The following is a 13339-nucleotide window of genomic DNA, read 5'->3' as shown; positions in this document are numbered from 1 at the left end:
TTTATATATATGTTGCAGGTGTATGTTGCCACGGTAACGGGTAAATTCCCTGCTTTGATCACAATTGACGTTGATTGCTGTTATAAAAAGAAGTCTGTATATTAATCACATATACTATTCTGGATATTTTCAGCAATATACAACCCAACTATTGCATATTTTAAGAATGCTTAAAATATCTATATGATATGCACTCTCTTGCATTCTGTGATTACTATTAATAAAGATTCCATTTTTTAGTTAATGAGATTTTGTAGTGTGTATAAATATTCATATACAGTAGCTGTCGTGAATTTCTACTGGATAGTGCACTATCAACATTAAAGAAACCCATTAATAGATATTGCATTTGCAATGCAAACACATTTGGGGCCAGCCTTCAGTGGCGGATTTAGAGAGGGGAGTAAGGGGCGTACGCCCCCTCTATTTTTTTTGTAAAAAATGTTTTGTAAAGCTTATCAGAAAATTACCATGCTAAATATTAAAAATCAAGCAAATATCAACTCAAATTAATGAAGGTACTAGAGGTTTAAGGGAGAATCTTCCCTTTCACCCTTACCAGGGACTCTTTCCTGAGACTCTCACTTAGTTCGGACATTCACGCCCCCTCTTTCTTACCGGGCTGGATCCGCCCCTGAGCCTTTATGCATTTCGATAGGCGTACATACTGTAGGTGAAGCCATGACAAATGTTCTAACAGGCTGAATAAAACCTGGTTTATTTTGAACGTTATTGATACCTACCTTCGATTGAAAACAAATTTTAATTATAAAAGTTATCAGAAAAGTATCGAATATCGGAAAGAAGAAACTGTGAATCGAATGATCCCAGGGTGTGACGTCTGCAACTACGATAACGCCAATTTCCGTCTTTACTAGAGCATTATACAAATAAAGATATCTATGAGTCATATTCAAAATTATGTTATTTATTTACAATTATGAGGTAAAATTATAGTAGGCTCTCATTGTTTATTACAACTTTTTTACTGTTCATTTTTCTTTAAAATTGCATGCTTAAAAATAGTATTCAAACATTTGTTGGGAATTCCATGTATCTGGAAATTCCCAATACATTTCATTGTTGTCGTTACGTCGCGAGCCAATTGTAGGCTGATATTAACGGTGTGCGGCTAAACAGCTTAAAACACCGTTTCGCTCTCTGGCAGAATTGCTGATATAGAAACCTTTCAAATTAATCTAGGCCCCTATATACCAAATAATGCCACTGATTATTCCGGGATTTTTGTCCATGCTCCCTGACCGCAAGCCCTGGCAGCCAATTTATATGTGTATAATCGACATGTTAGTACTATCATATTAATAAAGTAGCTATATAGAACATTGTGCGAGTATACTTTAGACTATTAAAGAGGTTATGCACAGTACCGGCAGATGTAGCCTATTAGGCCTGTGAAAAGATGAGTATAATCATGATCGCCATCACTGAAATTATCATCGTCATCTTGTCCCTTTACAGTACCATCTCGCCTCTTACAAATACACCCAACGTACAAATTCTCCCCTACAAACTTGCACACCCCCCCCCCACTATTACAAACTCCCCTTCTAACAAACTCTCCCCCAACAAGCTCGCTCTCCAAATAACTAGATAGTAAAATGAAAGGTGGCAACGTGAATACAGTAGATGGATGTAGGATGGTGATGGTTAAATTATAAAATAACCCATTATCCAGATTTTGTTGATCAATTCACTATAAACAGGGAGTTCTTATAAATAACAACTCCCTGCTATAAACATAATTGATTACCATTAATACAATGATTATTTCAGATGACTTCAATTCCCTTCTATTAGTAATAGTGTATTGCCAAATATATCGAAATTTTATAGAGATAATAAACGTCATTTATTAGGTCTACGTTGCTTATCCATACGAATAGGCCTACTCGTTCTTTTGCATGCACACATTGATTCTGATTGCTAACGATTTGAACATGACCTTGAAATCAATATTGCATTTTATCGATCATCACCTTTATTATGTATTTTTGTGAAATAGTTATAGAATTATGCTACAATTTGATTGTGATATTTTATATATTCTTGTTAATAAAATGTTACTTATTTAGAGATAATGCAACTTTAAAATACATACTGGCAAGTTGGAAAAAATTGCTCCTCGAAATATTTTTACACCGCTAATTTCATTTTATTATCACAAAATTAAAATAATATCTAATATTTGTCGGTTGTTTAAATTTTCACTTGAATTTAATGGTGTTGGTACCGACTACTACATGTTTAACATTATAGGCGTAGACTGTATACCGGTATTAATTATCATCACCTTTCTTCCCTCTCTCCTCCCTTGTGTGATTTATGAGCAGGGGTGGCGCCAGGATTTGCCCGACGGCGGGACGTCCCCGACCGGGGGGGAGGGTGTGCGATATCCCCGACTAGGGGGAAGATGTCCCCGAAGAGAACAAAGTGGGCGTGGTCGGGCGTCAAGAAAACACATACCGGTACAAAGGAAAAATGAAAATTACAATACATAAACGATAAGGTTGTAATCTTTGGATTAACATGTAGTGGAATTAATTTGTAAACATCTGCTGTAATTGCTCAGTTATATGGTAGTTCACTGTTATTTTCAAGGAGTTGTAACAAATCATTAATAAAATGCCAGTTTAAAAAGCAATATTCATTGAAACTCTTATTGAGAAGAAGAATCCGATACATAATAGTCATACATATTGTATATAAAATAGTAATTGGGGCATAAGAACAAAATTAAGATTAAATAGCATTATGGCATTCATAAATATATAAAGGATTCGTTATTATAGTATAGGATTGTATAATGTTGTTTATAACAATTAGTTTATATAATTTATAATACATATACCCTGCATATACCATGCCAGTCATTGACATCATTGTGGTACAATAAACAATGTTATTGTTACAGAACGCTGGTATAATAATCCACCAGAAATACGGATTTGAAGCACCAAAGTTGGAAATAATTGCAACAAAACGTTTTTTTTATGAATATATATAGTTAAATTTTATATCTACAACATACAAAAAGTTTACCAAAATATACCCACGGGAAAGGTGATTTTTATAGCAAAGAAAACTGAACTATTTCACTGGGCTTATACGCCCTGCCTAGGATGTGTGTGCTGTGCCTTGGTTACGAAGCGCTTTAATTTGATTTGCGCTGACGCTGACGCTTTTGATTGGTTAACATACCTTCAACAGTCTGCGCGTACTCATTTACGCAACACACGTACGTACGTACGCAAGTTCGTACGTACGTCACGTCCCAGAATGTAAACACGGAAATTGTAATTGTTTGTTAGATATTATAACCTCTGTAATATTTAATTTCAGGGTAGATGGATCTACAACAATAATTCAATTTTAATTTTAAATACAATGATAGGTACGATTAATTGACAAATAGTGAGGCCTGCCCAGTTTGTGCCGACCCAGCTGAGACTCAGGAGTCGAAAAAAAAGTATGTGATCTTACATCAATAGGCCCTATATAGGAATAGGCCTATTATTATATTTTCTTACCTAAAAACACCAATTAAAATTTTATAGCTAATACAATAAAACAAATTTATTTGCAAATAATGTAAAATAATTGTTGATATTTTAAAAAGTATAATAATGACTGATAATTGATTTATTTGAAATAGGCCTACTATTCTACTCCCTTCATATAAAAAAAATGTTGGAAATCACGTAAATTCAGAATTTGGTGCCGAATTACTGTATAATGCCTGTATAATGCCTTGTCTTCTGGTGAATAGCATGGACGGGGGTGACAGGCGACACGTACCCCAACTATTTTAAGGGGTGGTCCCCATCACGTTCCTAAGGAAGTCAAGAATATTCCTGGAAATTGTAGAATTTAACTGCATAAATGACCAGATTTTAACGAAAGACCACTTTACAGGCAGATAACATCTTATTTTATAACAAGATTCCGGTCGGTGTTTTCTGTCCACAAACATCTGAATTAACTGTAATACACGACTCGAGTGCGTGCCTTTATTATACAAGTATGATAAAAAGTGTGTAAAGATAAATTGGTTTTCGGCTCATGAAGTTGGTAAAGTAGATAAATCGAAGACAATTATGTTGTTATATTTCTATCGCAGCGATTCATATTAGATACAAGATAGGTTTATTGTATGAAATTTGTTTTTCTCATGTCAACAAAAGTACATAAACAACAAAGAAACATACGATCAATGATGATTAATTTTACATCATATGTACAGTATTAACTAGATCTCTATGTTAACGAAAATCGTTAATAAGAGATCATGAGAAATTTGTTGACGCTTTATTTTGCCTGGTGATGTGATGATGATGAATTTTACTACTGTATAAAAAAGTGCATAACCAATGATAAAAATAGTGTACCACAGAACGCAAGCCCGTCTATTGATGACGTTATATTGATGTTTACAATCAAGTACGCAATTATGAGTGAAATCCAGTTAAACGCGAAAATAATTTGTAACCGTTCAATTTGGTTGCAGACTGTGAAGAAAGTGGTAGCTAGGAGATTCACCACGTTGTGAGGTGAGTTAACTTTCATTAATTTATTTTTACTATGAACTGATGTGAACAGGGGAAAAATCACGATGGTGGCAGAAATTCACTGGCATTTGTTTGTATCAATTAACCATTACCGTATGTAATAACTGTATTAATGGTATACTGAATCGGTTAATTATTCAATAGTCGCTGGTATTTGTATTGCGCTAAATGCCAAAGCAAGGTTTTGAACAATGGCCCATTCATGACTTTGGAAAAAATACTTGGGGTGCCTCAAATAGTCCATTAAAGGTTTAAAAAAAAAACATCGAAAATAAATAATGAAAGACACAATCATCCCACGTAAAAACCCTAATACCGAAACCACTTTCGAGCGATCCCTTTGTTAAACCTAACCATAGGCGGATTCAAATAGGAACCAATTTCCCCCTCCACCCGCCCTCTAATTTTTTTTTAAAATGGAAAAAAAAAATGTTGGCTATACAATATTGTACAAGTCAACTATGTTAGGCCACAGTGTAAAATTTCTGGATAAGTGTTAAGTTTGCGAGCGTAGCAATTAAACAGACACTGGGGGCCGCACAGGGCCCCGGTCGTGGTCCTTTTGATGAATGCCCCTCGCGGTCAGAGCTTATGGCATTTATAAACTGTTAATTGCGTTATCAGAGAATGGTCCATGACTGATGAAATATTTCACACAATTTTATGGCAAAACGAACACAGATTACATAGGCCAACTTTCGAAACTGGTAGGCCTATATGCCTACAATATATATAGGCCTATGTACTCTATGTAGGTGTTATCCATACAGAGAATATTTTAGTGAAAAACAAAACATGTTTTAATCAAAGACTTTTAACTGTTACTGTAACAGTTAAAAGTCCTTGTTTTAATAACGTATAGGCCTATACAATGCAAAACAGATTGATCACAAAATCAGAAACAAATGTCAAACATCAGAACTCAGCTGTTATTTGAATGAAACTATGGTACAGTATTATAGTTCATATTATATTGTTTAAAACTACAATGGCCCCTATTGCCGGTGGGGGCGGGGGGCTAGCGCTCCGCCCTCTCCTTTGTCAGCGCCAGAGAGTGACGCCACTGATGCTTCAGCCTCACTGATTACAGAATAGTTACTTCAGGAAACCTAAGAATCATGTTAATGGGTCTGACGACATAGACACATAGATAAACTAATACGATAAAAAAAAATCAAAATTTGTTTTGAAAACTACTGTTTTTATTGGGACAAAAATTGGTTTGAATAAACGTTCACATTAGTTTGATTAGATGATACAACGGTGCGGGCAATTTACTACATTATCATTTCTAAAACAAAATCTATCTAGATTCAAATGATACCAACCTATTTTTACTTGCGGAAACAACAATTTAAAATTATTCATGAAAATTTAAATCAGTTTCAAACACGATATATTCTCATTCATTTACTCTCTTTCTCTCAAAATATGTCAGTATGGAAATTGGTTTAGCCTTCAAAATGACATCTCTCGTGTAAAAATAATTGTTCATAAATCTCATACGCGTTGTTTTGCATACTGTTTTAGTTGGATTGGTTTACATTGCAACATCAATGGTCGTTTAACTGAACTAAAAATTATTCATTTAATTATTTGTTTTACTACAAATTATTATTATTTTATCATTATATTTCTTCCCATTACAATTACAATTACAAGAAGACTCATCTTTTGTTTACTAGGCCTATTTGAAATTCGAATACGTCTTCACATGACCTTGTTATCTCACTATCATTTATTATACCATTATCCTAAGCATTTCATTACAAGTAAAAATATATACAGACCAGAAAGCAGGATTTTTAATGGGTGGGGGTGGGGTGTTTGCGAGCAGGCAAGAATTAGCCTGGGGGCCGTCTGCACCCCGGGGCGCAGGGGGTTTCCCTTGGAAACTCCGACAAAGTAACACCATTTCTGAAACCCATAATTCGTGAAAATTTATATTTATTTTTATATTTCCAATCATTTGGGACCTGATATGTAACGTTTTAGACAATTACATGTAGACCGACATTGTTTACATAACGTTTTGTTCACAATCATGGATCAAGCAATTAGCCTACCGGAGCTGATCGATTTCCAAACAATTTTGTAACATAGTTAATAAAGATTAACGATTAAAAAACTGGCAAGTAAAATTCAAGTGCGTTCGCAATTTCTGCGCCCCTCCCTTGCCTACAGGCCTGTATATTTAAACGCAATCTTTTGTACTTATATGTACTTGTACTTAGTATTTATTTAAACTGGCACTTACCCGGATACAGGTATTTGAAATAGAGAGGATCCAAGGGGGGACTTCCACAATGGAGGCTGTACACCACCCCAGGTCGAATGGTTGGGGCTCAGGTAAGACAATTTATGGTTATGGCACTGCTAGATGGCCGGAAATGGCACTCACAGACTTAAAATTTAAATATCATTAAATCTATCTCCATTTAAAAAAATGACAATTTTAGAGAGGGGGAAGCTCCTCCCTTTAGTCCGCCAGTGGATATAATATATGTCCTGCTGTCGATGTCAGAGGCAGTACTCTAGGAGAGGGGACCTTCTTGCGGACCGCGGAACGAGTTATTGCGCCACTGTCACTTACTTTCATATACATATATTTTCATACATGCTTGATGATTAACAACTCAACAATTGTAGAAGCGGTTAGGCGTGGCGGAACGGTTTGGTTTCCCAACCTCGAGGTCGGGGTTTCAATCCCTCGTTGACCATTTTGCGTGTGTCCTTGCTTCTCTCCAACCAGGAGTATACATGGGTATCTGGTGGGGTTGTCTGCTCCTGCGCGGTTTACCAGCAGAAACACTTAAAGCATGTGGACCCAATGGCAAGGGAAAAGAATGAAGCGCTTTGTATCTGCAAAGAAAAGGCGCTATGTAAGTGATATAAATAATATTAGAATATAAAGTAATCAGCATTTTAGTGCTATATGATATGTTATCACGTGATCATATAGCGTTTCAAAAAAATATATTTCTCATCGTATTATTTATATAATTAAAACATGTTTTCAATTTAAGGATGGTGCTCAATCCGTAATCTGTTTTAAATTCACTATCATTTTTAATATTTATTTCTGAATGTGGTTTCTATGTTAAATAATAAAAAAGGAAATCAGTAACCCGGGCAACGGGTTACGAAAAGTTTAATTTTCTGTATTTACAATGATTACTATATCTTTCTTTTGTGTCTTTTGTGCACCGCTTGCAATTACTCTTTACCCCAGGCTGCTATGATGCACTGATTTTGCAATTTGCAGTACAATGGCCGTTGTCCGTTATTCTTTCAGTAAGACTTCAAAGATTATTCATAAAATTAGGTTTAGATTGCCACAATAAAGCCTTGGCTATTTAGATAAGGTAATAAAAACACTTACAATACGGTTGAGTATTCGTATTGTATTGTGTGTATTGTGTATATTATTATTTGCCCTAAGGAATAATGATTGACATCTCGTTATATCTGTATAGGCCTACCTATTAGAGGCATTGTGCATGAAGCGCTATTTAAGAGCGACATATTATTATTATTATTTATTGGACTTGTAATTGTTTGAGCCAAATGAAATTTCAACAGTGCTAACGTACAAATTATAGCTACCAATTGTAGCGTGCTTCTTCTATTTGGACGTACATGAACGTCTCCAGAGTGTATGTCGGATATTATCTAGTCTTTATCTCTGAAGTATTGGGTAAAGCGGACCCTCCTCTGTGCAGTTGAGGTAGGCCGGATGTCATTGTAGATTTGGGCTTTGGTGGGATGGTCCTCCCAAGACAGGTTTCAGACACGTACTAGAAGTCTGGTGTAAGACCGCCAAAACGACCAAGCTCTTTTTTATCGTCCAAGTCCAGCGAAATGCACTCAATTCAGCAGTTAAGGTGTACAATAGTTCAAATTGTGCTAGAGGGATTCACTCATTCAAAAGATAATGTTTCTTATTGTAGCTTGTGCAATCAGAATCCTATTGATAATAAAGAAATCATGAATATCGGATTGTTATACTGTACAAGTTATAGTAATGAACTGTCTAATATCCAGCCTTCTTTAAATGAACAATCGAAGGCATCTGTATGTCTCCGGTCGCATTGTCTACATGAGCATTAGTTATCTCAAATTGTGACTTAAACATTCTGTCTTTTCAGATATGATGCTCTTTAAAATAATTGCAAGGTTTTTTGGCCAATGTTTGGTTATAGGTAAAATTTTGTATTTGTTTTTGTTGGTTATAATGATATGTCGAAGACTTACTAAAGTAAATAATTTGACTCTAGAATCTAGCTAACAATAGGTCGAAGACATACGTCTAGTGAGGTCTTTAATAAGAAATTGAAAAATATAATTAATAAGTGTTTGATCCAGATTAAGTTATTTCAAGATATACTACATACATATTTATTAAATATATATTGACAAATAATTATTTAATTGATGTAGAAGGTGTTTTCACAATTTAATTAAAACAGTTTAAACCCAAGTAAGCATTATAAATTCTTTAAAAAAATTAACATTTATCTATTAATTGTTATTTTTAAAAATGTTTAATCCAGGGCTACTCAGGGGGAGAAATAGACGTCAGAATCAAACATTTTAAATCATCAAAAGTACAACCAAATCAACAATTTAAGCAACATCACTTACACAAATACACAATCTCACAAATTTCAATAAATATCGATTAAAATCATTTTTAATTTAAAAATAAATCAGAAAATTTAAATCATAAAACATTGTTTATTTGGGATATAAAATACTGGTTTCATCTAGAAATTCTCTGCTCTGATGTTCCAATGCCAAGCTTGTCAGACATTAATAATGAAAGAATAATAATGAATTATTCATGCTGAATAGAAGTTCACAAACCACGCTTATTACTGGTTTATCTTTGACGTCTTTAGAAATGTGTGGGCTAGTTTATACTGTAGGCCTAAACCCCTGTTTTTTTTTTTGTTTTTTTTTTTGTTTTTTTTTTTTGCTTTCCAATAATGACTTTAAGATTAAGAATTATTATGTTAGTTCTATTTACTCTAATAACACAAGTTAGATATGTACTTCATTTAGTTGATCAATAATGGTAATCAATTATTAATTGCGTTTCCACTTATTTACACGTGTTATAAATATTATGTACGCCCACACTTCCATGGTGCGCCTCGGGATATCGCAAGTCTCTCTCAATAAGCCAAGCAAAGGATTGTGCTGGATTCTACCATAATACGACTGCTCCCAGTTTCTACTTATTCACAAGAGAGACTGAATTCTATTGAACTTCATTTATTAACGCTATAATACATAATTACTACACAATTTGCAATAAATCGTAAATCACATTATGCATAATTATAATGTTACGCGTAGAGAGATAAGCTATTAATCGTCTTGCTGTAATGCAGAAGGTCCCGGTTGGGGAAACTTTCAAATATATATATTATAAAAATCAAACTTCAAAGTTCTGAAAGATTTTTGATGTGAATACACCTCTGACTTCATACCTTGACACAGATCTCCATGTTATTCCCGATCCTGGATATGTCAATCTATTGTCTATAGACAATACATTAATAAAGTCTATAAAAATAGGTTCATCTCATGCAATTAACTATACCTTTGTATGCATCTTATCGCCAGCGCTCCTGATTTCTATTCCCACTCTCTCTACTGAAGTTCATCATGTCATACGAAACTGTGAAGAGCTTCGCATCTATGGATTTAAAAGTGATAGAACGAGTTTTGTTATTGATCCGGATGGAGAATATCAAGGTGTTGACCCTTTCATGGTGGAATGTGAAACGACAGGCAGTAGCTTTTCAGGTAGCCACAACAATATTGCCATTACTAATACCCGGGCTGCTGTTACTACTATACTGCTAATACTGCATGCTATTGCTACTACTACGAACATTATTAAATATTAAAATTAGTTTAAAAAAAGTAAAGTACTGTATAGTACTAGTAATTTCTATTTGATACATCAAAGAATATATATTTGTTCTAAAATTAAGAATAAAAAACAAATCACTAATATACCACACTTAAAACCAGATGATGTTTTTTGAAAATATAATTGATAATATTATTTCTAATATTATTTCATGTCAATGTTTATATTTCTAATTATTCATACCTATCACCCGACCAGGCAGAACAATTATAACACCGACATGCAACCTGGTAGAACATGTTTCGGGGTACGAAGAGAGAGGTTCTTTTATCCACGATATTACATACGCAATGTCCATTGATCAGATCGTAGCACTCATGACGTCATCAACGACTTGCCGACAGTACATGAAGGTAAAAAGTTACGAAATATTACTGAATCATCAACGTGGTTTTGAAGTATAAACTTAAAACTCACATCTTTAATATCGAAATATCTAATATAGACCTATCAACAGCGCATTTGAATATTTTGAATTTTATTCTGAATTGGTAACTTGTTTATGGCTCAATTGTATAAAAATTATCTTATTCCATTTTTAAGTATGAATGCGTGAATTCCATACTGTCCGATGGCTACTGGGTGTCACGTGATGGCTCTGAGATGCTTAACTGGGGGTCTCCAACGGGGTATGTCGGTTGCATGTGTGGATATAGAGGTACGTTTTCATATATTTACATTTATCATTAGTCTTTTAATAAAAAAAATAATAAGTGAGTCCTGTTCTATCATCAGGCAGTACCTCTCTACCTGTCTTTGAATTTACGGTAAATATGTTAAAAGGCTAAAATGTTCGTAAGTTGAAAAAGTGGCATTATATACAAAAAAATATTTTACTTTATAATATTATCTTTTTTAATCTTAACATTAAAATATATACTTTCGGATATTTTATCACTGAATCTAGGTGATCTTATGTCTTTTGTGGTTAAGCAATGTTTGATGTATTTAATGATCTGTGCTTTGGGATTTGTTTTGTAGTAAATAACGATTTTACTAAAAATTTACTGATAATAATAATGTTAAAAGGCTTACCGTGTATTATGAGGTATTACCTGGTAAAAGAATGTTTATATTAAAACGGTTGAAAGACATCGACTGACTTGCTGCCAGAGCATGAATCGGTTGCTATCATCAAAGAATATAGAACTGCAAGAGCTATGAGAATATAGACATTCAAGTCTTTCCGAATATGTTTTGTTGAAGGTGATTGCTATGCTCATACTATAAACAACTGTAATTGTAATGAAAACGATGGTGTCCAAAGACTTGACGATGGTTATATCGATGATATCGCTACCCTACCGGTCATTAGGCTACAGTTGGGGGACACGGGTTCGCCCAGTGAATACGGTACCAGCACGATTGGACCATTGGAATGTGCAGGTAAACCATAATAATGATAATGATGTTGATTATGATATTGACGATATTAAGGATATTTTTTATAGTGAGAAATGGTGATGGAGATGATGATGATGATAATAATAAGAATGAGGATGACGATGATGATGTAATGATGATGATGATGATGATGGTGATGATGGTCATTATTATTATAGTGATAGAGATGGTGATGTGATATAATGTTACCGTTACAGATATAAATAATAATATTAATTTGAACAATAATGATAATGATAATTATATTAATTATGATGCTATATATTATAAGGAAAAATAAGTCCCTATCTCCTTTATTTACTCCCAATATAATAGAAATATTAATCTTTAATATTATTATTAAGTAAATAATATCATTATTATTGTCGTTTTATGATTTTTTAATGGTACAAAGTGTAAGTTAACATTACTTGTTTGCAGGCTTGACAGGTCGATTTGGAATAATGCAATTCTACGGCAACGTTTGCCTATCTGGACAAATTCTTACGACGTATAGTGCTATGTCTATCATCAAATGTCTCAGCTTCTGTAAGCAACACAAGTTGTGCCAATCGTTCAGCGTCCTCGCTAGTAACGATAGCAACGCAGCGATGACGTGCACTTTGAATTACCAATCAGCGAGAGAGGTTCCTGACAGTCAACTCACGATAAATATGGGTTGCAAACATTTTGAATACATTCACATTTTGAAATAAATGATTTCAGTATTTCGTGAATAGAGGTTGCAAACATTTTGAATACTTAAAAATAAGTCAAATAAGAAATTTAATGATATACCATAATAATTGTTAGGCCAAAATTTGTATTATGGCCTACCTAATCCTTTGCGTATAGTCAACCATCACACACCCAATTTATTTTGCTTATTTTATCAAATTAATTATCTTTAGTGAACGTGCTAAGAATATTTCTTAGTTATTAATATTATGAAAACAAGTGTAAATTACTATTAGACTGTTATTTTGTTGCTAAATATTACTGTACTCGCAAATGTAAAATTATAATGGTAATATTTTTATTGCTAATATTACTGTACTCACAAATGAAAGAAATTCAATTAACAATAGTTTAATATGATATTATTTCATGTGTGTGTATGTCAAATCTTATTGTTGTATCCGCATACTGTAGAATGTGAAATCAATTGCCTCCAATCGGATTCAGAACTTCCAACGAAAGTTTCAGTGGCCCAGTTATTTACCGGCATCTGCAGATATAAAAAAGGCCCGGATTCGAATCCTGGTTGGAGCGATTTTTTCACAATCGCAGACTTCTTTTCTTACCGTTTAGGCTTCAAATTTCATAAATATATGAAAATATAAATTATGGATTATACATCTGTTTTTCATTTTTATTATATCGACGCAGACGGCTCATTATCCTATTATACCATGTATAATGTAAA

General features: G+C 33.8%; 2 protein-coding genes across 3 annotated transcripts in view; one reads left to right on the top strand and one right to left on the bottom strand.

The window, feature by feature from the left end:
* LOC117105215 overlaps nt 1-854 on the bottom strand; it is an 11056-nt gene extending 10202 nt beyond the window's left edge. The window contains exon 1 of the mRNA XM_033246288.1: nt 744-854. The gene's annotated coding sequence lies outside the window, so the exon portion shown is untranslated. The remainder of the gene's footprint in view (nt 1-743) is intronic.
* Nucleotides 855-4483: 3629 nt separating this feature from the next.
* LOC117105345 (neurexin-4-like) lies at nt 4484-13157 on the top strand. Of its 2 annotated transcripts, none has more exons than XM_033246469.1 (7): nt 4484-4568; nt 8735-8788; nt 10218-10400; nt 10729-10883; nt 11074-11188; nt 11737-11916; nt 12355-13157. In XM_033246469.1, exons 2-7 carry the CDS (start codon nt 8737-8739, stop codon nt 12627-12629), a joined length of 960 nt encoding a protein of 319 aa, XP_033102360.1. In that variant the 5' UTR covers nt 4484-4568; nt 8735-8736; the 3' UTR covers nt 12630-13157. The 2 variants fall into 2 exon arrangements, with proteins under 2 accessions (XP_033102360.1, XP_033102359.1); XM_033246468.1 differs by lacking the exon at nt 4484-4568 and adding an exon at nt 6878-6935.
* Nucleotides 13158-13339: the final 182 nt, after the last annotated feature.

This window comes from Anneissia japonica, unplaced genomic scaffold (genome assembly GCF_011630105.1).
Source record: "Anneissia japonica isolate Jap-2015-1 unplaced genomic scaffold, ASM1163010v1 scaffold287726_len2788222_cov184, whole genome shotgun sequence".
Classification (NCBI taxonomy): Eukaryota; Metazoa; Echinodermata; class Crinoidea; order Comatulida; family Comatulidae; genus Anneissia; species Anneissia japonica.
The sequence above is the reverse complement of the archived record's forward strand: the minus strand, read 5'-3'. Positions and strand labels throughout refer to the sequence as shown.